General features: G+C 44.1%; 1 protein-coding gene across 1 annotated transcript in view; it reads left to right on the top strand.

Annotated features, from left to right (window-relative positions):
* Nucleotides 1-118: 118 nt before the first annotated feature.
* Nucleotides 119-25,360, top strand: part of LOC106580855 (SPARC-related modular calcium-binding protein 1) — a 50,598-nt gene continuing 25,356 nt past the window's right edge. Inside the window, exons 1-3 of the mRNA XM_014162347.2 lie at nucleotides 119-839; nucleotides 4,920-5,094; nucleotides 6,109-6,212. Of these exons, the coding sequence (XP_014017822.1) occupies nucleotides 762-839; nucleotides 4,920-5,094; nucleotides 6,109-6,212 (357 nt within the window). The 5' untranslated portion in view covers nucleotides 119-761. The remainder of the gene's footprint in view (nucleotides 840-4,919; nucleotides 5,095-6,108; nucleotides 6,213-25,360) is intronic.

The raw sequence follows: 25,360 nt of genomic DNA, 5'->3' as shown, positions 1-25,360 counted from the left end.
ATGGGCCTACTCATACTACCTTTTTTAAATAAGCAAATAGACCATTTCCTCCTGGTAGGATAAGCGTAAATCCGCGGCTTTCCCTATGGGCTGCCTAGTCTGCATGTTTATGTCCACGTGAGGGAGACTTAGGACCACCAGTAGTCTAGTAGTAGACGGACCACCAGGAGTAGACCGTTTTAACCTCAGCAAATGAGCCTATTAACGTTTTATAAAACACTAGTAGATTTAGATGTAAAAAATAATACTATGTGTATTGCTATAACTACTTTTTATACAATAGCCCACTGTGAACAAGTAGGCCTGAAGTATGGCACCCAGTTGTGCAGCAGTTACGCACATGTTATTGTCGAACGGAAAGGGGCTGGCTACTTGGGGATAAAGCCAAGGTAGGGATTTGACAGGGGAGGTCTTGATGCTCATGTAGTCTGCGCTCAGAACCAGGATAACAGAGAACCATATTTACAATTATAGTGTAGGTTTTTGAAGAAATTTCCCGTGAACTATTTCTGATTATTCATCACTTGCCACCGGTTTTGCGTAAAGCGCAACAATTTGGGATCTACCCGTTTTGTCGTTCCACTTGTCAACAGATCTGCCGCTTACCAACAAAATGGCTTGCTGAAAGTGAAAAGAAGATAAAAAGCTTCCCTTAACTTTCTTGCGTTAAGGCTGGATTGGCTGGCGACTTGTGCACGGCGCTTTGCCACAGAGACAGAAGCGCGCGCATCGCCTCCAGCAGAGCCACGCGCCTGGGCAGTATGCCGGTGTTCACTTTCACCTGTCTGGTGCTGCTCATCATCTTGTTCTCCGAGTCTATGCAAACTGAGAGGTCACCGGTAAGTCCTCAAGGATTTACACTTTCATACTTCAGAAGTGCTCATTTTGAGAGACAGTCTAGCATGAACTGTTACATTTTCCCTTAACCTTTTTCTTTATCAATAATTTTTTATTATCATTCTGTGATTGTCACCTGAACAAACCAACATCCAATCACCGATGGTGCGTTTTTAAAATCTAAAAAACTAAACGTGAGTGCAAAACGTTATATTACATCTGTGCTCTGGCTGAGTGAAGTAGACTATAGTAGACAGAAAGGAGTGGTTGCCATCTCAAGCAGTGCTGAAACCCTTTTCATTCAGATTGGCTACATCCATGAATTAAGGGCATACCTGTTACCTTGTCATAGAGCTCTCAAAGTGATCTAAAGTCAGTTTAGTTTAGTACTGACCATAACCATTTAGGAGATTAGAGTATGACAAGCTGATCCAAGATCAGTGTGTAAGGGGCCACACCAACCTCCAAGCCATGGAGTGGAATCTTAGAAAGTCTATAAAGCCAATGTTCCCTAAAGAGGTAGTGTATGGAGTAGACAAACACTGGCTAACTAGCCCAGACCGCAGGCCAGAAACCGCCTCAAGGCAAATATTGAAACATATTTTTTTCTTACCCGAGGGAAAACGGGTGTGTGCCTTCAGAAAGAATTCACACCCCTTGACTTTTGTCACTGGCCTACCCATAATGTCAAAGTGGAGTTATGTTTTTAGAAATGTTTCCAGATTAATAAAAAATGAAAAGCTGAAATGTCTTGTGTCAATAAGTATTCAACCCCTTTGTTATGGCAAGCCTAAATAAGTTCAGGAGTAAAAATGTGCTTAACAAGTCACAAGTTGCATGGACTCTGTGCAATATTAGTGTTAAACATTATTTTTTAATGTCTTCCTCATCTCTGTACCCCACACATGCAATTATCTGTAAGGTCCCTCAGTTGAGCAGTGAATTTCAAACACAGATTCAAGCACTAAGACCAGGGAGGTTTTCCAGTGGTAGATGGGTAAAAAAAAAAGCAGACACTGAATATCCCTTTGAGCATGGTGAAGTTATTAATTACACTTTGGATGGTTTATTAATACACCCCGTCCTTCCTAACTCAGTTACTGGAGAGGAAGGAAACCGCTCTGGGATTTTACCACAATGTAATGGCTGTGATAGAATTGGGGATGGATCAACAGCATTGGAGTTACTCAACAATACTAACCTACAGTAAATAAAAGAGTGAAAAGATGGAAGCCTGTACAGAATAAAAATATTAAAACATGCATTCTGTTTGCAATAAGGCACTAAAGTAAAACTGCAAAACATGTGCCAAAGACATTTACTTTATGTCTTGAATACAAAGTGTTATGTTTGGGGCACATCCAAGTACCACTCTTCATATTTTCAAGCATGGTGGTGGCTGCATCATGTTATGTGTATGCTTTTTATGGGCAAGGCCTAGGGAGTTTTTAGGATAAAAATAAACTGATTTGAGGCAAAATCCTAGAGGAAAATTACTTCAGCCTGCTTTCCAACAGATACTTGGAGACAAATTCAACTTTCAGCAGGACAATAACCTGAAACACAAGGCCAAATATACACTGGAGTTGCTTACCAAGATGACATTGAACATTCCTGAGGGGCCTAGTTACAGTTTTGGCTTAAAACAATCCAGGTATGCAAAGCTCATATAGACTTGTGCAGAAAGACTCACAGCTGTAATCGCTGGCAAATGTGATTCTAACATTTATTGACTCAGGGGTGTGAATACTTGTGTAAATGAGATAATTCTGTATTTCATTTTCAATACATTTGCAAAAATGTCTAAAAATATGTTTTCACTTTGTCATTATGAGGTATTGTGTGTAGATGGGTGAGAATCTATTTAGTCCATTTTGAATTCAGGCTGTAATACAAAATGTGGCATAAGTTAAGGGGTATTAATGCTTTCTGAAGGAACTGTATGTGTTTCAGTGTGTGCATACAGTACATGTGTACAGGTTTCAGTGTGTTTGGTTACCATGCCCATTTTGAATTGTGAGAGGTGTACTTGTACACACTCAGCTGTGAAAGTGCACATGTTTAGCATGTCTGCGTGTGTCTGCAATGTTTGGTTGTTTTGTATTCTGCAGGCGCATGACAAATTGCACACACAGGCTGTTTGTCTGCCCAGACTTCCTGCCATGCAATAGAGATGAATGGAGAAGAACTCTTCACGTGACTGATTCACTGTTCTCATTACTTTTACTCCGCATATGACAGGGAAGGGGGCTTATTTCAACATAAAAGTTACTGGTATGGATGTAAAAAAAAAAAAAAAGAAAGTGTGCAAGTCTTTCAGCAGCATTTCAGTCTTAGCCAAAACATCGTATTTCATCACACTAAGGTGACCCTCTCGAGAGATATATCTATATTTTCATATACAGTTATAAAATCTAACACCAGGTTGCCTGAAACATTGCCACCTTGTTCGTCCACGCTGCACCGCTCAACGCTCTGCCCAGAACACTGACGATAATTGTAGCTGGAATACATTGTAACACTGCACCTGGACAGAGAAGACCATTCAAGGCTACTAGCTACCACTTTAAACCTGAACCTGGTCTATTCAGTGGTACTGAACACAGTGAACTCCTAGTTAGAAAGCTATCTCCCGTCCTCCAGCCACAATGAGGACACTACCTCCAACATGCACACACACATCCAATGTATATGCTTTCCTCCACAAGGAATCAATCGATTAAATAATACCCTGACCACCTTGCAGCACAGGCAGGTCCTTTCATCAGCAGAGAGGTTTTTCTCAATCAGGGAAATTATGCATACAGTGAAATACACACCATGGCAAATTTACTGCGCTATGACAGAGTGTGAGGGAGAGCAGGAGACAAAGAGGTATTGAAGATAGAGCCTGGAGGATGGCTGGGGGGGGGGGCATGGTCTGGGTCCAGGGTTATCTGATTGGGAGTGAAGGTCAACGACAAGAGAGGGACCCACGTGTGAGCGCATGTGTGATACCTAGCTTTTAGTGCAATGTCTGGCACTAGGCAGCATGTGTTAGCAATTTAGCACAAGCCTATGGCCTGCGGTCCGAGTACCTCTCTCTGTCTCTGTTCTCGTCTCCCCTCCGCCCACCTCACTGGAATGTTGATGTAAAAAGACACATGGTGTATCAATAGAAGTTTATCAAATGCAGTCTAGGCCTAGGGCATCCCACTAACGATTGGGAATACCACTGTGACTATGAGTAAGGCTGGAAAAAGCTGTGGTGTACCCTACTATAGCAGGGATACAGGGAAAGCCCTCGGACAGCTGTCGTGTTCTGCAATAAGTGTCCTCTAGGATGGTGTGTGTCGTGTACTCAAGTATTGACTCAAGGACAGATAAGAGATTTTAGAGGTCATGCATGTCTGGTGTATGGTCCAGTATTACAGCAATATTCAGATGACAGAACAGAAATGTTCCAGCGTCTTCCCTTTGGATGCAGGCCTGCAAAATACAGTACTTTACTCCAGCCATGACAATGAGCTACAGACTGAGCCCACAGTTGACATGCAGGGGGGTGAGGTGGGTCTGAAGGGTCTGGACCCTTTCCCTCAATTAGGCCTGTTTATTTACAGAGCAGTTAGCTAGCAAAACCAGCTCTCACAGGTACAGGAGCAGGTGAAGGCCAAGATATACACACACACACACACATTTCCCTATTTTCTATTTTAACATACTTTGGCCATGTGTTGACTACTGCAGTGCTTATCTTTTACGTGCTCCTTCTCTCAGCTTTTCCTAGCGTGACACTGAAGCACTGTTCCTGTACCAGACAAGCAGCAGACTGAGTATCCACTAGCCAAGGCACCAACAAATAGCTCCCTTTTAATCCCTCTCTCTGACCAGCTCTGCTTAAGTCTATTCACACCAATACACTCCAAACATGTATTCACCCGTGTTCTGATTGGTCACACAACTTCGGTGCGAGCCCTTCTCTGCTCTTTTTCCATCCATCTCTCTGATACAGTACGCTGCTGGGGGTCAAAGTGTGTCATATGAGAGTACAGCTCAGGAGGGTGTAATTGCATTGTACTGCCTGTGTTGCTGCTTGTGTCCAGCCGTTTCTGATCCCAGAAAACATGTGGCCCCGGGGCTGTGCGCTGGACTGCCACAGGGAGCGCCACCGGACAGTATGTGGCAGCAACGGACGCCTTTACATGTCCCTGTGTGCCTTCCAGAGAGCCCAGTGCATTAACACTCAGCTACGGACGGCACCGCGAGCACACTGTGCAGGTCAGTACCCTTTAGTGACCATAAACTGTGTACATTCTATGAAAGTCAGTAATAGACCCCTTCATCTATACACACATATACATTCCATCTATTAATCACCATATATACCAGGGATGGGCAACTTTGATGGGGGTGAGAGCCACAAGACAATCTGAACTCATCATGAGGGGCTGCAGTTGCTCGTGGTTCTGCTTCCACCGCCTCTCACGTTGTGAGTTCATTCCGTGCAATTCTACAAATTTTGCCATGGGGTGTAGAGAAAATGTTGCAGTTTTAAAGCAAATTTGTTAAGGTTCTACTAATTTTGCCATGCGGCGGAGAGAAAAATGAGCTGTCTTACTGCTAATTTCCTGCAATTCTACACATTTTGCCATAGGGTGGAGAGAAATGTTTGCAGTTTTGAATATGATATCTGAGTGAGACTGACTGACAAAATCAATGGGGGGCCCCCGTCTGGTAATTCGACCATGATAACAAGTTTAGACAGCTGGCTGCTAAACTAACTCAGAAATCTGAAAAAGAATTGCTGACATGGGCTAATTTACTGACTATCAGTCAGTAGAGGCTGCTGAGGGGAGGACTGCTTATAATAATGGCTGAAATGGAGTGTAATTCTGGAATGGAGTGAATCGTGTCAAACACACGAGAACCCCCAAAAACATGTTTGATACCATTCCATTCACTCCATTCCGGCCATTATTATGAGTCATCCTCCCCTCAGCAGCCTCCACTGCCGTCACTGACTGACATAACAAGAGAAAATCTACTGATGCACAACCACATGTCGAAATGACACCTTGTCTATTCTTCTATTCTAACTCTCAACAGTAAGTTTAGACCCCGACTGAGTTCCTAAAAACGTTTTTGTGTGTAGAAATGGATCCGAGGGCCTTCAAAAGGGCCGCCAGTTGACCATCCCTGATATATACAGTACACACAATCTATACACACTTCTGCATTGATTATATATGCCAATGGAAGTAGTAGAAATCATTGCTGGACATCCCCCTTCAGATTCCACCCAGTCCAAGTGCCAGCTGGCTCGTAGTCAGGCCCTGGAGTCCAGCATCCGCAGCCACACCGTCCCAGAATGCGGTGCTGATGGAAGTTTCCTGCAGGTACTGTCTGTCTTTCAAATGACAGAAAATCATAGCACATGCGAATACAAAGGATGTAGTCTTTTCCCTGAAATGCTTGCTTACGAGCCCTTCCCAACGATGTACAGTTCAAAAATTATACTAAAAAGAAAAATAGTAACACAAGAGGAATAAAATACACAAGAATGGAGCTATATACAGGGAGTACTAGTACCAGATCTATGTGGAGCTATATACAGGGAGTACCAGTACCAGATCTATGTGGAGCTATATACAGGGAGTACCAGTACCAGATCTATGTGGAGCTATATACAGGGAGTACCAGTACCAGATCTATGTGGAGCTATATACAGGGAGTACCAGTACCAGATCTATGTGGAGCTATATACAGGGAGTACCAGTACCAGATCTATGTGGAGCTATATACAGGGAGTACCAGTACCTGATCTATGTGGAGCTATATACAGGGAGTACCAGTACCAGATCTATGTGGAGCTATATACAGGGAGTACCAGTACCAGATCTATGTGGAGCTATATACAGGGAGTACCAGTACCAGATCTATGTGGAGCTATATACAGGGAGTACCAGTACCAGATCTATGTGGAGCTATATACAGGGAGTACCAGTACCAGATCTATGTGGAGCTATATACAGGGAGTACCAGTACCAGATCTATGTGGAGCTATATACAGGGAGTACCAGTACCAGATCTATGTGGAGCTATATACAGGTAGTACCAGTACCAGATCTATGTGGAGCTATATACAGGGAGTACCAGTACCAGATCTATGTGGAGCTATATACAGGGAGTACCAGTACCAGATCTATGTGGAGCTATATACAGGGAGTACCAGTACCAGATGTATGTGGAGCTATATACAGGGAGTACCAGTACCAGATCTATGTGGAGCTATATACAGGGAGTACCAGTACCAGATCTATGTGGAGCTATATACAGGGAGTACCAGTACCAGATCTATGTGGAGCTATATACAGGGAGTACCAGTACCAGATCTATGTGGAGCTATATACAGGGAGTACCAGTACCAGATCTATGTGGAGCTATATACAGGGAGTACCAGTACCAGATCTATGTGGAGCTATATACAGGGAGTACCAGTACCAGATCTATGTGGAGCTATATACAGGGAGTACCAGTACCAGATCTATGTGGAGCTATATACAGGGTAAGTACCAGATCTATGTGGAGCTATATACAGGGAGTACCAGCCAGATCAATGTGGAGCTATATACAGGGAGTACCAGTACCAGATCTATGTGGAGCTATATACAGGGAGTACCAGTACCAGATCTATGTGGAGCTATATACAGGAGTACCAGTACCAGATGTATGTGGAGCTATATACAGGGAGTACCAGTACCAGATGTATGTGGAGCTATATACAGGGAGTACCAGTACCAGATCTATGTGGAGCTATATACAGGGAGTACCAGTACCAGATCTATGTGGAGCTATATACAGGGAGTACCAGTACCAGATCTATGTGGAGCTATATACAGGGAGTACCAGTACCAGATCTATGTGGAGCTATATACAGGGAGTACCAGTACCAGATCTATGTGGAGCTATATACAGGGAGTACCAGTACCAGATCTATGTGGAGCTATATACAGGGAGTACCAGTACCAGATCTATGTGGAGCTATATACAGGGAGTACCAGTACCAGATCTATGTGGAGCTATATACAGGGAGTACCAGTACCAGATCTATGTGGAGCTATATACAGGGAGTACCAGTACCAGATCTATGTGGAGCTATATACAGGGAGTACCAGTACCAGATCTATGTGGAGCTATATACAGGGAGTACCAGTACCAGATCTATGTGGAGCTATATACAGGGAGTACCAGTACCAGATCTATGTGGAGCTATATACAGGGAGTACCAGTACCAGATCTATGTGGAGCTATATACAGGGAGTACCAGTACCAGATCTATGTGGAGCTATATACAGGGTACCGTACCAGATCTATGTGGAGCTATATACAGGGAGTACCAGGATCTATGTGGAGCTATATACAGGGAGTACCAGTACCAGATCTATGTGGAGCTATATACAGGGAGTACCAGTACCAGATCTATGTGGAGCTATATACAGGGAGTACCAGTACCAGATCTATGTGGAGCTATATACAGGGAGTACCAGTACCAGATCTATGTGGAGCTATATACAGGGAGTACCAGTACCAGATCTATGTGGAGCTATATACAGGGAGTACCAGTACCAGATCTATGTGGAGCTATATACAGGGAGTACCAGTACCAGATCTATGTGGAGCTATATACAGGGGAGTACCAGTACCAGATCTATGTGGAGCTATATACAGGGAGTACCAGTACCAGATCTATGTGGAGCTATATACAGGGAGTACCAGTACCAGATCTATGTGGAGCTATATACAGGGAGTACCAGTACCAGATCTATGTGGAGCTATATACAGGGAGTACCAGTACCAGATCTATGTGGAGCTATATACAGGGAGTACCAGTACCAGATCTATGTGGAGCTATATACAGGGAGTACCAGTACCAGATCTATGTGGAGCTATATACAGGGAGTACCAGTACCAGATCTATGTGGAGCTATATACAGGGAGTACCAGTACCAGATCTATGTGGAGCTATATACAGGGAGTACCAGTACCAGATCTATGTGGAGCTATATACAGGGAGTACCAGTACCAGATCTATGTGGAGCTATATACAGGGAGTACCAGTACCAGATCTATGTGGAGCTATATACAGGGAGTACCAGTACCAGATCTATGTGGAGCTATATACAGGGAGTACCAGTACCAGATCTATGTGGAGCTATATACAGGGAGTACCAGTACCAGATCTATGTGGAGCTATATACAGGGAGTACCAGTACCAGATCTATGTGGAGCTATATACAGGGAGTACCAGTACCAGATCTATGTGGAGCTATATACAGGGAGTACCAGTACCAGATCTATGTGGAGCTATATACAGGGAGTACCAGTACCAGATCTATGTGGAGCTATATACAGGGAGTACCAGTACCAGATCTATGTGGAGCTATATACAGGGAGTACCAGTACCAGATCTATGTGGAGCTATATACAGGGAGTACCAGTACCAGATCTATGTGCAGCTATATACAGGGAGTACCAGTACCAGATCTATGTGGAGCTATATACAGGGAGTACCAGTACCAGATCTATGTGGAGCTATATACAGGGAGTACCAGTACCAGATCTATGTGGAGCTATATACAGGGAGTACCAGTACCAGATCTATGTGGAGCTATATACAGGGAGTACCAGTACCAGATCTATGTGGAGCTATATACAGGGAGTACCAGTACCAGATCTATGTGGAGCTATATACAGGGAGTACCAGTACCAGATCTATGTGGAGCTATATACAGGGAGTACCAGTACCAGATCTATGTGGAGCTATATACAGGGAGTACCAGTACCAGATGTATGTGGAGCTATATACAGGGAGTACCAGTACCAGATCTATGTGGAGCTATATACAGGGAGTACCAGTACCAGATCTATGTGGAGCTATATACAGGGAGTACCAGTACCAGATCTATGTGGAGCTATATACAGGGAGTACCAGTACCAGATCTATGTGGAGCTATATACAGGGAGTACCAGTACCAGATCTATGTGGAGCTATATACAGGGAGTACCAGTACCAGATCTATGTGGAGCTATATACAGGGAGTACCAGTACCAGATCTATGTGGAGCTATATACAGGGAGTACCAGTACCAGATCTATGTGCAGCTATATACAGGGAGTACCAGTACCAGATCTATGTGGAGCTATATACAGGGAGTACCAGTACCAGATCTATGTGGAGCTATATACAGGGAGTACCAGTACCAGATCTATGTGCAGCTTAATACAGGGAGTACCAGTACCAGATGTATGTGGAGCTATATACAGGGAGTACCAGTACCAGATCTATGTGGAGCTATATACAGGGAGTACCAGTACCAGATCTATGTGGAGCTATATACAGGGAGTACCAGTACCAGATCTATGTGGAGCTATATACAGGGAGTTCCAGTACCAGATCTATGTGAAGCTATATACAGGGAGTACCAGATCTATGTGGAGCTATATACAGGGAGTACCAGTACCAGATCTATGTGGAGCTATATACAGGGAGTACCAGTACCAGATCTATGTGCAGCTATATACAGGGAGTACCAGTACCAGATCTATGTGGAGCTATATACAGGGAGTACCAGTACCAGATCAATGTGCAGCTATATACAGGGAGTACCAGTACCAGATCTATGTGGAGCTATATACAGGGAGTACAAGTTCCAGATCTATGTGCAGCTATATACAGGGAGTACCAGTACCAGATCTATGTGGAGCTATATACAGGGAGTACCAGTACCAGATCTATGTGGAGCTATATACAGGGAGTACCAGTACCAGATGTATGTGGAGCTATATACAGGGAGTACCAGTACCAGATGTATGTGGAGCTATATACAGGGAGTACCAGTACCAGATCTATGTGGAGCTATATACAGGGAGTACCAGATCTTTGTGGAGCTATATACAGGGAGTACCAGATGTATGTGGAGCTATATACAGGGAGTACCAGTACCAGATCTATGTGGAGCTATATACAGGGAGTACCAGATCTATGTGGAGCTATATACAGGGAATACCAGTACCAGATCTATGTGGAGCTATATACAGGGAGTACCAGTACCAGATCTATGTGGATCTATATACAGGGAGTACCAGTACCAGATCTATGTGGAGCTATATACAGGGAGTACCAGTACCAGATCTATGTGGAGCTATATACAGGGAGTACCAGTACCAGATGTATGTGGAGCTATATACAGGGAGTACCAGTACCAGATCTATGTGGAGCTATATACAGGGAGTACCAGTGCCAGATCTATGTGGAGCTATATACAGGGTGTACCAGTACCAGATCTATGTGGAGCTATATACAGGGAGTACCAGTACCTGATCTATGTGGAGCTATATACAGGGAGTATCAGTACCAGATCTATGTGGAGCTGTATACAGGGAGTACCAGTACCAGATGTATGTGGAGCTATATACAGGGAGTACCAGTACCAGATCTATGTTGAGCTATATACAGGGAGTACCAGTACCAGATCTATGTGGAGCTATATACAGGGAGTACCAGTACCAGATCTATGTGGAGCTATATACAGGGTGTACCAGTACCAGATCTATGTGGAGCTATATACAGGGAGTACCAGTACCTGATCTATGTGGAGCTATATACAGGGAGTATCAGTACCAGATCTATGTGGAGCTGTATACAGGGAGTACCAGTACCAGATGTATGTGGAGCTATATACAGGGAGTACCAGTACCAGATCTATGTTGAGCTATATACAGGGAGTACCAGTACCAGATGTATGTGGAGCTATATACAGGGAGTACCTGTACCAGATCTATGTGGAGCTATATACAGGGAGTACCAGTACCAGATCTATGTGGAGCTATATACAGGGAGTACCAGTACCAGATCTATGTGCAGCTATATCCAGGGAGTACCAGTACCTGATCTATGTGGAGCTATATACAGGGAGTACCAGTACCAGATCTATGTGGAGCTATATACAGGGAGTACCAGTACCAGATCTATGTGGAGCTATATACAGGGAGTACTAGTACCAGATCTATGTGGAGCTATATACAGGGAGTACCAGTACCAGATCTATGTGCAGCTATATACAGGGAGTACCAGTACCAGATCTATGTGCAGCTATATACAGGGAGTACCAGTACCAGATGTATGTGGAGCTATATACAGGGAGTACCAGATGTATTTGGAGCTATATACAGGGAGTACCAGTACCAGATCTATGTGGAGCTATATACAGGGAGTACCAGTACCAGATCTATGTGGAGCTATATACAGGGAGTACCAGTACCAGATGTATGTGGAGCTATATACAGGGAGTACCAGTACCAGATCTATGTGGAGCTATATACAGGGAGTACCAGTACCAGATCTATGTGGAGCTATATACAGGGAGTACCAGTACCAGATCTATGTGGAGCTATATACAGGGAGTACCAGATCTATGTGGAGCTATATACAGGGAGTACCAGATGTATGTGGAGCTATATACAGGGAGTACCAGTACCAGATCTATGTGGAGCTATATACAGGGAGTACCAGATCTATGTGGAGCTATATACAGGGAGTACCAGATCTATGTGGAGCTATATACAGGGAGTACCAGATGTATGTGGAGCTATATACAGGGAGTACCAGTACCAGATCTATGTGGAGCTATATACAGGGAGTACCAGTACCAGATCTATGTGGAGCTATATACAGGGAGTACCAGATCTATGTGGAGCTATATACAGGGAGTACCAGATGTATGTGGAGCTATATACAGGGAGTACCATATGTATGTGGAGCTATATACAGGGAGTACCAGTACCAGATATATGTGGAGCTATATACAGGGAGTACCAGTACCAGATCTATGTGCAGCTATGTACAGGGAGTACCAGTACCAGATCTATGTGGAACTATATACAGGGAGTACCAGTACCAGATCTATGTGCAGCTATATACAGGGAGTACCAGTACCAGATGTATGTGGAACTATATACAGGGAGTACCAGTACCAGATCTATGTGCAGCTATATCCAGGGAGTACCAGTACCTGAACTATGTGGAGCTATATACAGGGAGTACCAGTACCAGATCTATGTGCAGCTATATACAGGGAGTACCAGTACCAGATCTATGTGCAGCTATATACAGGGAGTACCAGTACCAGATGTATGTGGAGCTATATACAGGGAGTACCAGATGTATTTGGAGCTATATACAGGGAGTACCAGTAACAGATCTATGTGGAGCTATATACAGGGAGTACCAGTACCAGATCTATGTGGAGCTATATACAGGGAGTACCAGTACCAGATCTATGAGGAGCTATATACAGGGAGTACCAGTACCAGATCTATGTGGAGCTATATACAGGGTGTACCAGATCTATGTGGAGCTATATACAGGGAGTACCAGATGTATGTGGAGCTATATACAGGGAGTACCAGTACCAGATCTATGTGGAGCTATATACAGGGAGTACCAGATCTATGTGGAGCTATATACAGGGAGTACCAGATGTATGTGGAGCTATATACAGGGAGTACCAGATGTATGTGGAGCTATATACAGGGAGTACCAGTACCAGATCTATGTGGAGCAATATACAGGGAGTACCAGTACCATATCTATGTGGAGCTATATACAGGGAGTACCAGATCTATGTGGAGCTATATACAGGGAGTACCAGATGTATGTGGAGCTATATACAGGGAGTACCATATGTATGTGGAGCTATATACAGGGAGTACCAGTACCAGATCTATGTGGAGCTATATACAGGGAGTACCAGTACCAGATCTATGTGGAGCTATATACAGGGAGTACCAGTACCAGATGTATGTGGAGCTATATACAGGGAGTACCAGTACCAGATCTATGTGCAGCTATATACAGGGAGTACCAGTACCAGATCTATGTGGAGCTATATACAGGGAGTACCAGTACCAGATCTATGTGCAGCTATATACAGGGAGTACCAGTACCTGATCTATGTGGAGCTATATACAGGGAGTACCAGTACCAGATCTATGTGGAGCTATATACAGGGAGTACCAGTACCAGATCTATGTGGAGCTATATACAGGGAGTACTAGTACCAGATCTATGTGGAGCTATATACAGGGAGTACCAGTACCAGATCTATGTGCAGCTATATACAGGGAGTACCAGTACCAGATCTATGTGCAGCTATATACAGGGAGTACCAGTACCAGATGTATGTGGAGCTATATACAGGGAGTACCAGATGTATTTGGAGCTATATACAGGGAGTACCAGTACCAGATCTATGTGGAGCTATATACAGGGAGTACCAGAACCAGATCTATGTGGAGCTATATACAGGGAGTACCAGTACCAGATCTATGTGGAGCTATATACAGGGAGTACCAGTACCAGATCTATGTGGAGCTATATACAGGGAGTACCAGATCTATGTGGAGCTATATACAGGGAGTACCAGATCTATGTGGAGCTATATACAGGGAGTACCAGTACCAGATCTATGTGCAGCTATATCCAGGGAGTACCCGTACCTGATCTATATGGAGCTATATACAGGGAGTACCAGTACCAGATCTATGTGGAGCTATATACAGGGAGTACCAGTACCAGATGTATGTGGAGCTATATACAGGGAGTACCAGATGTATTTGGAGCTATATACAGGGAGTACCAGTACCAGATCTATGTGCAGCTATATACAGGGAGTACCAGTACCAGATCTATGTGGAGCTATATACAGGGAGTACCAGTACCAGATCTATGTGGAGCTATATACAGGGAGTACCAGATCTATGTGGAGCTATATACAGGGAGTACCAGTACCAGATCTATGTGGAGCTATATACAGGGAGTACCAGTACCATATCTATGTGGGGCTATATACAGAGAGTACCAGATCTATGTGGAGCTATATACAGGGAGTACCAGATCTATGTGGAGCTATATACAGGGAGTACCAGTACCAGATCTATGTGGAGCTATATACAGGGAGTACCAGTACCAGATCTATGTGGAGCTATATACAGGGAGTACCAGTACCAGATCTATGTGGAGCTATATACAGGGAGTACCAGTACCAGATCTATGTGGAGCTATATACAGGGAGTACCAGTACCAGATCTATGTGGAGCTATATACAGGGAGTACCAGTACCAGATCAATGTGCAGCTATATACAGGGAGTACCAGTACCAGATCTATGTGGAGCTATATACAGGGAGTACAAGTTCCAGATCTATGTGCAGCTATATACAGGGAGTACCAGTACCAGATCTATGTGGAGCTATATACAGGGAGTACCAGTACCAGATCTATGTGGAGCTATATACAGGGAGTACCAGTACCAGATCTATGTGGAGCTATATACAGGGAGTACCAGTACCAGATCTATGTGGAGCTATATACAGGGAGTTCCAGTACCAGATTTATGTGAAGCTATATACAGGGAGTACCAGATCTATGTGGAGCTATATACAGGGAGTACCAGTACCAGATCTATGTGGAGCTATATACAGGGAGTACCAGTACCAGATCTATGTGCAGCTATATACAGGGAGTACCAGTACCAGATGTATGTGGAACTATATACAGGGAGTACCAGTACCAGATCTATGTGCAGCTATATCCAGGGAGTACCAGTACCTGATCTATGTGGAGCTATATACAGGGAGTACCAGTACCAGATCTATGTGGAGCTATATACAGGGAGTACCAGTACCAGATCTATGTGGAGCTATATACAGGGAGTACCAGTACCAGATCTATGTGGAGCTATATACAGGGAGTACCAGTACCAGATCTATGTGCAGCTATATACAGGGAGTACCAGTACCAGATCTATGTGCAGCTATATACAGGGAGTACCAGTACCAGATGTATGTGGAGCTATATACAGGGAGTACCAGATGTATTTGGAGCTATATACAGGGAGTACCAGTACCAGATCTATGTGGAGCTATATACAGGGAGTACCAGAACCAGATCTATGTGGAGCTATATACAGGGAGTACCAGTACCAGATCTATGTGGAGCTATATACAGGGAGTACCAGTACCAGATCTATGTGGAGCTATATACAGGGAGTACCAGATCTATGTGGAGCTATATACAGGGAGTACCAGATGTATGTGGAGCTATATACAGGGAGTACCAGTACCAGATCTATGTGCAGCTATATCCAGGGAGTACCCGTACCTGATCTATATGGAGCTATATACAGGGAGTACCAGTACCAGATCTATGTGCAGCTATATACAGGGAGTACCAGTACCAGATCTATGTGCAGCTTAATACAGGGAGTACCAGTACCAGATGTATGTGGAGCTATATACAGGGAGTACCAGATGTATTTGGAGCTATATACAGGGAGTACCAGTACCAGATCTATGTGGAGCAATATACAGGGAGTACCAGTACCATATCTATGTGGAGCTATATACAGGGAGTACCAGATCTATGTGGAGCTATATACAGGGAGTACCAGATGTATGTGGAGCTATATACAGGGAGTACCAGTACCAGATCTATGTGGAGCTATATACAGGGAGTACCAGTACCAGATCTATGTGGAGCTATATACAGGGAGTACCAGTACCAGATCTATGTGGAGCTATATACAGGGAGTACCAGTACCAGATCTATGTGCAGCTATATACAGGGAGTACCAGTACCAGATCTATGTGGAGCTATATACAGGGAGTACCAGTACCAGATCTATGTGCAGCTATATACAGGGAGTACCAGTACCAGATCTATGTGGAGCTATATACAGGGAGTACCAGTTCCAGATCTATGTGCAGCTATATACAGGGAGTACCAGTACCAGATCTATGTGGAGCTATATACAGGGAGTACCAGTACCAGATGTATGTGGAGCTATATACAGGGAGTACCAGTACCAGATCTATGTGGAGCTATATACAGGGAGTACCAGTACCAGATCTATGTGGAGCTATATACAGGGAGTACCAGTACCAGATCTATGTGGAGCTATATACAGGGAGTACTAGTACCAGATCTATGTGGAGCTATATACAGGGAGTACCAGTACCAGATCTATGTGGAGCTATATACAGGGAGTACCAGTACCAGATCTATGTGAAGCTATATACAGGGAGTACCAGATCTATGTGGAGCTATATACAGGGAGTACCAGTACCAGATCTATGTGGAGCTATATACAGGGAGTACCAGTACCAGATCTATGTGGAGCTATATACAGGGAGTACCAGTACCAGATCTATGTGGAGCTATATACAGGGAGTACCAGTACCAGATCAATGTGCAGCTATATACAGGGAGTACCAGTACCAGATCTATGTGGAGCTATATACAGGGAGTACATGTTCCAGATCTATGTGCAGCTATATACAGGGAGTACCAGTACCAGATCTATGTGGAGCTATATACAGGGAGTACCAGTACCAGATCTATGTGGAGCTATATACAGGGAGTACCAGTACCAGATCTATGTGGAGCTATATACAGGGAGTACCAGATCTATGTGGAGCTATATACAGGGAGTACCAGATGTATGTGGAGCTATATACAGGGAGTACCAGTACCAGATCTATGTGCAGCTATATACAGGGAGTACCAGTACCAGATCTATGTGGAGCTATATACAGGGAGTACCAGTACCAGATCTATGTGCAGCTATATACAGGGAGTACCAGTACCAGATCTATGTGCAGCTTAATACAGGGAGTACCAGTACCAGATGTATGTGGAGCTATATACAGGGAGTACCAGATGTATTTGGAGCTATATACAGGGAGTACCAGTACCAGATCTATGTGGAGCAATATACAGGGAGTACCAGTACCATATCTATGTGGAGCTATATACAGGGAGTACCAGATCTATGTGGAGCTATATACAGGGAGTACCAGATGTATGTGGAGCTATATACAGGGAGTACCAGTACCAGATCTATGTGGAGCTATATACAGGGAGTACCATATCTATGTGGAGCTATATACAGGGAGTACCAGTACCAGATCTATGTGGAGCTATATACAGGGAGTACCAGTACCAGATCTATGTGCAGCTATATACAGGGAGTACCAGTACCAGATCTATGTGGAGCTATATACAGGGAGTACCAGTACCAGATCAATGTGCAGCTATATACAGGGAGTACCAGTACCAGATCTATGTGGAGCTATATACAGGGAGTACAAGTTCCAGATCTATGTGCAGCTATATACAGGGAGTACCAGTACCAGATCTATGTGGAGCTATATACAGGGAGTACCAGTACCAGATCTATGTGGAGCTATATACAGGGAGTACCAGTACCAGATCTATGTGGAGCTATATACAGGGAGTACCAGTACCAGATCTATGTGGAGCTATATACAGGGAGTACCAGTACCAGATCTATGTGGAGCTATATACAGGGAGTACCAGTACCAGATCTATGTGGAGCTATATACAGGGAGTACCAGTACCAGATCTATGTGGAGCTATATACAGGGAGTACCAGTACCAGATCTATGTGAAGCTATATACAGGGAGTACCAGATCTATGTGGAGCTATATACAGGGAGTACCAGTACCAGATCTATGTGGAGCTATATACAGGGAGTACCAGTACCAGATCTATGTGCAGCTATATACAGGGAGTACCAGTACCAGATCTATGTGGAGCTATATACAGGGAGTACCAGTACCAGATCAATGTGCAGCTATATACAGGGAGTACCAGTACCAGATCTATGTGGAGCTATATACAGGGAGTACATGTTCCAGATCTATGTGCAGCTATATACAGGGAGTACCAGTACCAGATCTATGTGGAGCTATATACAGGGAGTACCAGTACCAGATGTATGTGGAGCTATATACAGGGAGTACCAGTACCAGATCTATGTGGAGCTATATACAGGGAGTACCAGTACCAGATCAATGTGCAGCTATATACAGGGAGTACCAGTACCAGATCTATGTGGAGCTATATACAGGGAGTACCAGATCTATGTGGAGCTATATACAGGGAGTACCAGTACCAGATCTATGTGGAGCTATATACAGGGAGTACCAGTACCAGATCTATGTGCAGCTATATACAGGGAGTACCAGTACCAGATCTATGTGGAGCTATATACAGGGAGTACCAGTACCAGATCAATGTGCAGCTATATACAGGGAGTACCAGTACCAGATCTATGTGGAGCTATATACAGGGAGTACAAGTTCCAGATCTATGTGCAGCTATATACAGGGAGTACCAGTACCAGATCTATGTGGAGCTATATACAGGGAGTACCAGTACCAGATGTATGTGGAGCTATATACAGGGAGTACCAGTACCAGATCTATGTGGAGCTATATACAGGGAGTACCAGTACCAGATCTATGTGGAGCTATATACAGGGAGTACCAGTACCAGATCTATGTGGAGCTATATACAGGGAGTACCAGTACCAGATCTATGTGGAGCTATATACAGGGAGTACCAGTACCAGATCTATGTGGAGCTATATACAGGGAGTACCAGTACCAGATCTATGTGGAGCTATATACAGGGACTACCAGTACCAGATCTATGTGGAGCTATATACAGGGAGTACCAGTACCAGATCTATGTGGAGCTATATACAGGGAGTACCAGTACCAGATCTATGTGGAGCTATATACAGGGAGTACCAGTACCAGATCTATGTGGAGCTATATACAGGGAGTACCAGTACCAGATCTATGTGGAGCTATATACAGGGAGTACCAGTACCAGATCTATGTGGAGCTATATACAGGGAGTACCAGTACCAGATCTATGTGGAGCTATATACAGGGAGTACCAGTACCAGATCTATGTGGAGCTATATACAGGGAGTACCAGTACCAGATCTATGTGGAGCTATATACAGGGAGTACCAGTACCAGATCTATGTGGAGCTATATACAGGGAGTACCAGTACCAGATCTATGTGGAGCTATATACAGGGAGTACCAGTACCAGATCTATGTGGAGCTATATACAGGGAGTACCAGTACCAGATCTATGTGGAGCTATATACAGGGAGTACCAGTACCAGATCTATGTGGAGCTATATACAGGGAGTACCAGTACCAGATCTATGTGGAGCTATATACAGGGAGTACCAGTACCAGATCTATGTGGAGCTATATACAGGGAGTACCAGTACCAGATCTATGTGGAGCTATATACAGGGAGTACCAGTACCAGATCAATGTGCAGCTATATACAGGGAGTACCAGTACCAGATCTATGTGAAGCTATATACAGGGAGTACCATATCTATGTGGAGCTATATACAGGGAGTACCAGTACCAGATCTATGTGGAGCTATATACAGGGAGTACCAGTACCAGATGTATGTGGAGCTATATACAGGGAGTACCAGTACCAGATCTATGTGGAGCTATATACAGGGAGTACTAGTACCAGATCTATGTGGAGCTATATACAGGGAGTACCAGTACCAGATCTATGTGGAGCTATATACAGGGAGTACCAGTACCAGATCTATGTGGAGCTATATACAGGGAGTACCAGTACCAGATCTATGTGGAGCTATATACAGGGAGTACCAGTACCAGATCTATGTGGAGCTATATACAGGGAGTACCAGTACCAGATCTATGTGGAGCTATATACAGGGAGTACCAGTACCAGATCTATGTGGAGCTATATACAGGGAGTACCAGTACCAGATCTATGTGGAGCTATATACAGGGAGTACCAGTACCAGATCTATGTGGAGCTATATACAGGGAGTACCAGTACCAGATCTATGTGGAGCTATATACAGGGAGTACCAGTACCAGATCTATGTGGAGCTATATACAGGGAGTACCAGTACCAGATCTATGTGGAGCTATATACAGGGAGTACCAGTACCAGATCTATGTGGAGCTATATACAGGGAGTACCAGTACCAGATCTATGTGGAGCTATATACAGGGAGTACCAGTACCAGATCTATGTGGAGCTATATACAGGGAGTACCAGTACCAGATCTATGTGGAGCTATATACAGGGAGTACCAGTACCAGATCTATGTGGAGCTATATACAGGGAGTACCAGTACCAGATCTATGTGGAGCTATATACAGGGAGTACCAGTACCAGATCTATGTGGAGCTATATACAGGGAGTACCAGTACCAGATCTATGTGGAGCTATATACAGGGAGTACCAGTACCAGATCTATGTGGAGCTATATACAGGGAGTACCAGTACCAGATCTATGTGGAGCTATATACAGGGAGTACCAGTACCAGATCTATGTGGAGCTATATACAGGGAGTACCAGTACCAGATCTATGTGGAGCTATATACAGGGAGTACCAGTACCAGATCTATGTGGAGCTATATACAGGGAGTACCAGTACCAGATCTATGTGCAGCTATATACAGGGAGTACCAGTACCAGATCTATGTGGAGCTATATACAGGGAGTACCAGTACCAGATCTATGTGGAGCTATATACAGGGAGTACCAGTACCAGATCTATGTGGAGCTATATACAGGGAGTACCAGTACCAGATCTATGTGGAGCTATATACAGGGAGTACCAGTACCAGATCTATGTGGAGCTATATACAGGGAGTACCAGTACCAGATCTATGTGGAGCTATATACAGGGAGTACCAGTACCAGATCTATGTGGAGCTATATACAGGGAGTACCAGTACCAGATCTATGTGGAGCTATATACAGGGAGTACCAGTACCAGATCTATGTGGAGCTATATACAGGGAGTACCAGTACCAGATCTATGTGGAGCTATATACAGGGAGTACCAGTACCAGATCTATGTGGAGCTATATACAGGGAGTACCAGTACCAGATCTATGTGGAGCTATATACAGGGAGTACCAGTACCAGATCTATGTGCAGCTATATACAGGGAGTACCAGTACCAGATCTATGTGGAGCTATATACAGGGAGTACCAGTACCAGATCTATGTGGAGCTATATACAGGGAGTACCAGTACCAGATCTATGTGGAGCTATATACAGGGAGTACCAGTACCAGATCTATGTGCAGCTATATACAGGGAGTACCAGTACCAGATCTATGTGGAGCTATATACAGGGAGTACCAGTACCAGATCTATGTGGAGCTATATACAGGGAGTACCAGTACCAGATCTATGTGGAGCTATATACAGGGAGTACCAGTACCAGATCTATGTGGAGCTATATACAGGGAGTACCAGTACCAGATCTATGTGGAGCTATATACAGGGAGTACCAGTACCAGATCTATGTGGAGCTATATACAGGGAGTACCAGTACCAGATCTATGTGGAGCTATATACAGGGAGTACCAGTACCAGATCTATGTGGAGCTATATACAGGGAGTACCAGTACCAGATCTATGTGGAGCTATATACAGGGAGTACCAGTACCAGATCAATGTGCAGCTATATACAGGGAGTACCAGTACCAGATCTATGTGGAGCTATATACAGGGAGTACCAGTACCAGATCTATGTGGAGCTATATACAGGGAGTACCAGTACCAGATCTATGTGGAGCTATATACAGGGAGTACCAGTACCAGATCTATGTGGAGCTATATACAGGGAGTACCAGTACCAGATCTATGTGGAGCTATATACAGGGAGTACCAGTACCAGATCTATGTGGAGCTATATACAGGGAGTACCAGTACCAGATCTATGTGGAGCTATATACAGGGAGTACCAGTGCCAGATCTATGTGGAGCTATATACAGGGAGTACCAGCGCCAGATCTATGTGGAGCTATATACAGGGAATACCAGTACCAGATCTATGTGGAGCTATATACAGGGAGTACCAGTACCAGATCTATGTGGAGCTATATACAGGGAGTACCAGTACCAGATCAATGTGCAGCTATATACAGGGAGTACCAGTACCAGATCTATGTGAAGCTATATACAGGGAGTACCATATCTATGTGGAGCTATATACAGGGAGTACCAGTACCAGATCTATGTGGAGCTATATACAGGGAGTACCAGTACCAGATCTATGTGCAGCTATATACAGGGAGTACCAGTACCAGATCTATGTGGAGCTATATACAGGGAGTACCAGTACCAGATCTATGTGGAGCTATATACAGGGAGTACCAGTACCAGATCTATGTGGAGCTATATACAGGGAGTACCAGTACCAGATCTATGTGGAGCTATATACAGGGAGTACCAGTACCAGATGTATGTGGAGCTATATACAGGGAGTACCAGTACCAGATCTATGTGGAGCTATATACAGGGAGTACCAGTACCAGATGTATGTGGAGCTATATACAGGGAGTACCAGTACCAGATCTATGTGGAGCTATATACACGAGTACCAGTACCAGATCTATGTGGAGCTATATACAGGGAGTACCAGTACCAGATCTATGTGGAGCTATATACAGGGAGTACCAGTACCAGATCTATGTGGAGCTATATACAGGGAGTACCAGTACCAGATCTATGTGGAGCTATATACAGGGAGTACAAGTTCCAGATCTATGTGCAGCTATATACAGGGAGTACCAGTACCAGATCTATGTGGAGCTATATACAGGGAGTACCAGTACCAGATCTATGTGGAGCTATATACAGGGAGTACCAGTACCAGATCTATGTGGAGCTATATACAGGGAGTACCAGTACCAGATCTATGTGGAGCTATATACAGGGAGTACCAGTACCAGATCTATGTGGAGCTATATACAGGGAGTACCAGTACCAGATCTATGTGGAGCTATATACAGGGAGTACCAGTACCAGATCTATGTGGAGCTATATACAGGGAGTACCAGTACCAGATCTATGTGGAGCTATATACAGGGAATACCAGTACCAGATCTATGTGGAGCTATATACAGGGAGTACCAGTACCAGATCTATGTGGAGCTATATACAGGGAGTACCAGTACCAGATCTATGTGGAGCTATATACAGGGAGTACCAGTACCAGATCTATGTGGAGCTATACACAGGGAGTACTAGTACCAGATCTATGTGGAGCTATATACAGGGAGTACTAGTACCAGATCAATGTGGAGCTAAATACAGGGAGTACCAGTACCAGATCTATGTGGAGCTATAGACAGGGAGTACCAGTACCAGATCTATGTGGAGCTATATACAGGGAGTACCAGTACCAGATCTATGTGGAGCTATATACAGGGAGTACCAGTACCAGATCTATGTGCAGCTATATACAGGGAGTACCAGTACCAGATCTATGTGGAGCTATATACAGGGAGTACCAGTGCCAGATCTATGTGGAGCTGTATACAGGGAGTACCAATACCAGATGTATGTGGAGCTATATACAGGGAGTACCAGTACCAGATCTATGTGGAGCTATATACAGGGAGTACCAGTACCAGATGTATGTGGAGCTATATACAGGGAGTACCAGTACCAGATCTATGTGGAGCTATATACACGGAGTACCAGTACCAGATCTATGTGGAGCTATATACAGGGAGTACCAGTACCAGATCTATGTGGAGCTATATACAGGGAGTACCAGATCTATGTGGAGCTATATACAGGGAGTACCAGTACCAGATCTATGTGGAGCTATATACAGGGAGTACCAGATCTATGTGGAGCTATATACAGGGAGTACCAGATCTATGTGGAGCTATATACAGGGAGTACCAGATGTATGTGGAGCTATATACAGGGAGTACCAGTACCAGATCTATGTGGAGCTATATACAGGGAGTACCAGTACCATATCTATGTGGAGCTATATACAGGGAGTACCAGATCTATGTGGAGCTATATACAGGGAGTACCAGATGTATGTGGAGCTATATACAGGGAGTACCATATGTATGTGGAGCTATATACAGGGAGTACCAGTACCAGATATATGTGGAGCTATATACAGGGAGTACCAGTACCAGATCTATGTGCAGCTATATACAGGGAGTACCAGTACCAGATGTATGTGGAGCTATATACAGGGAGTACCAGTACCAGATCTATGTGCAGCTATATACAGGGAGTACCAGTACCAGATGTATGTGGAGCTATATACAGGGAGTACCAGTACCAGATCTATGTGCAGCTATATCCAGGGAGTACCAGTACCTGATCTATGTGGAGCTATATACAGGGAGTACCAGTACCAGATCTATGTGCAGCTATATACAGGGAGTACCAGTACCAGATCTATGTGCAGCTATATACAGGGAGTACCAGTACCAGATGTATGTGGAGCTATATACAGGGAGTACCAGATGTATTTGGAGCTATATACAGGGGAGTACCAGTACCAGATCTATGTGGAGCTATATACAGGGAGTACCAGTACCAGATCTATGTGGAGCTATATACAGGGAGTACCAGTACCAGATCTATGTGGAGCTATATACAGGGAGTACCAGTACCAGATCTATGTGGAGCTATATACAGGGAGTACCAGAATCTATGTGGAGCTATATACAGGGAGTACCAGATGTATGTGGAGCTATATACAGGGAGTACCAGTACCAGATCTATGTGCAGCTATATACAGGGAGTACCAGTACCTGATC

This window comes from Salmo salar, chromosome ssa20 (genome assembly GCF_905237065.1).
Source record: "Salmo salar chromosome ssa20, Ssal_v3.1, whole genome shotgun sequence".
In the NCBI taxonomy this organism is placed as follows: Eukaryota; Metazoa; Chordata; class Actinopteri; order Salmoniformes; family Salmonidae; genus Salmo; species Salmo salar.
The sequence above is the reverse complement of the archived record's forward strand: the minus strand, read 5'-3'. Positions and strand labels throughout refer to the sequence as shown.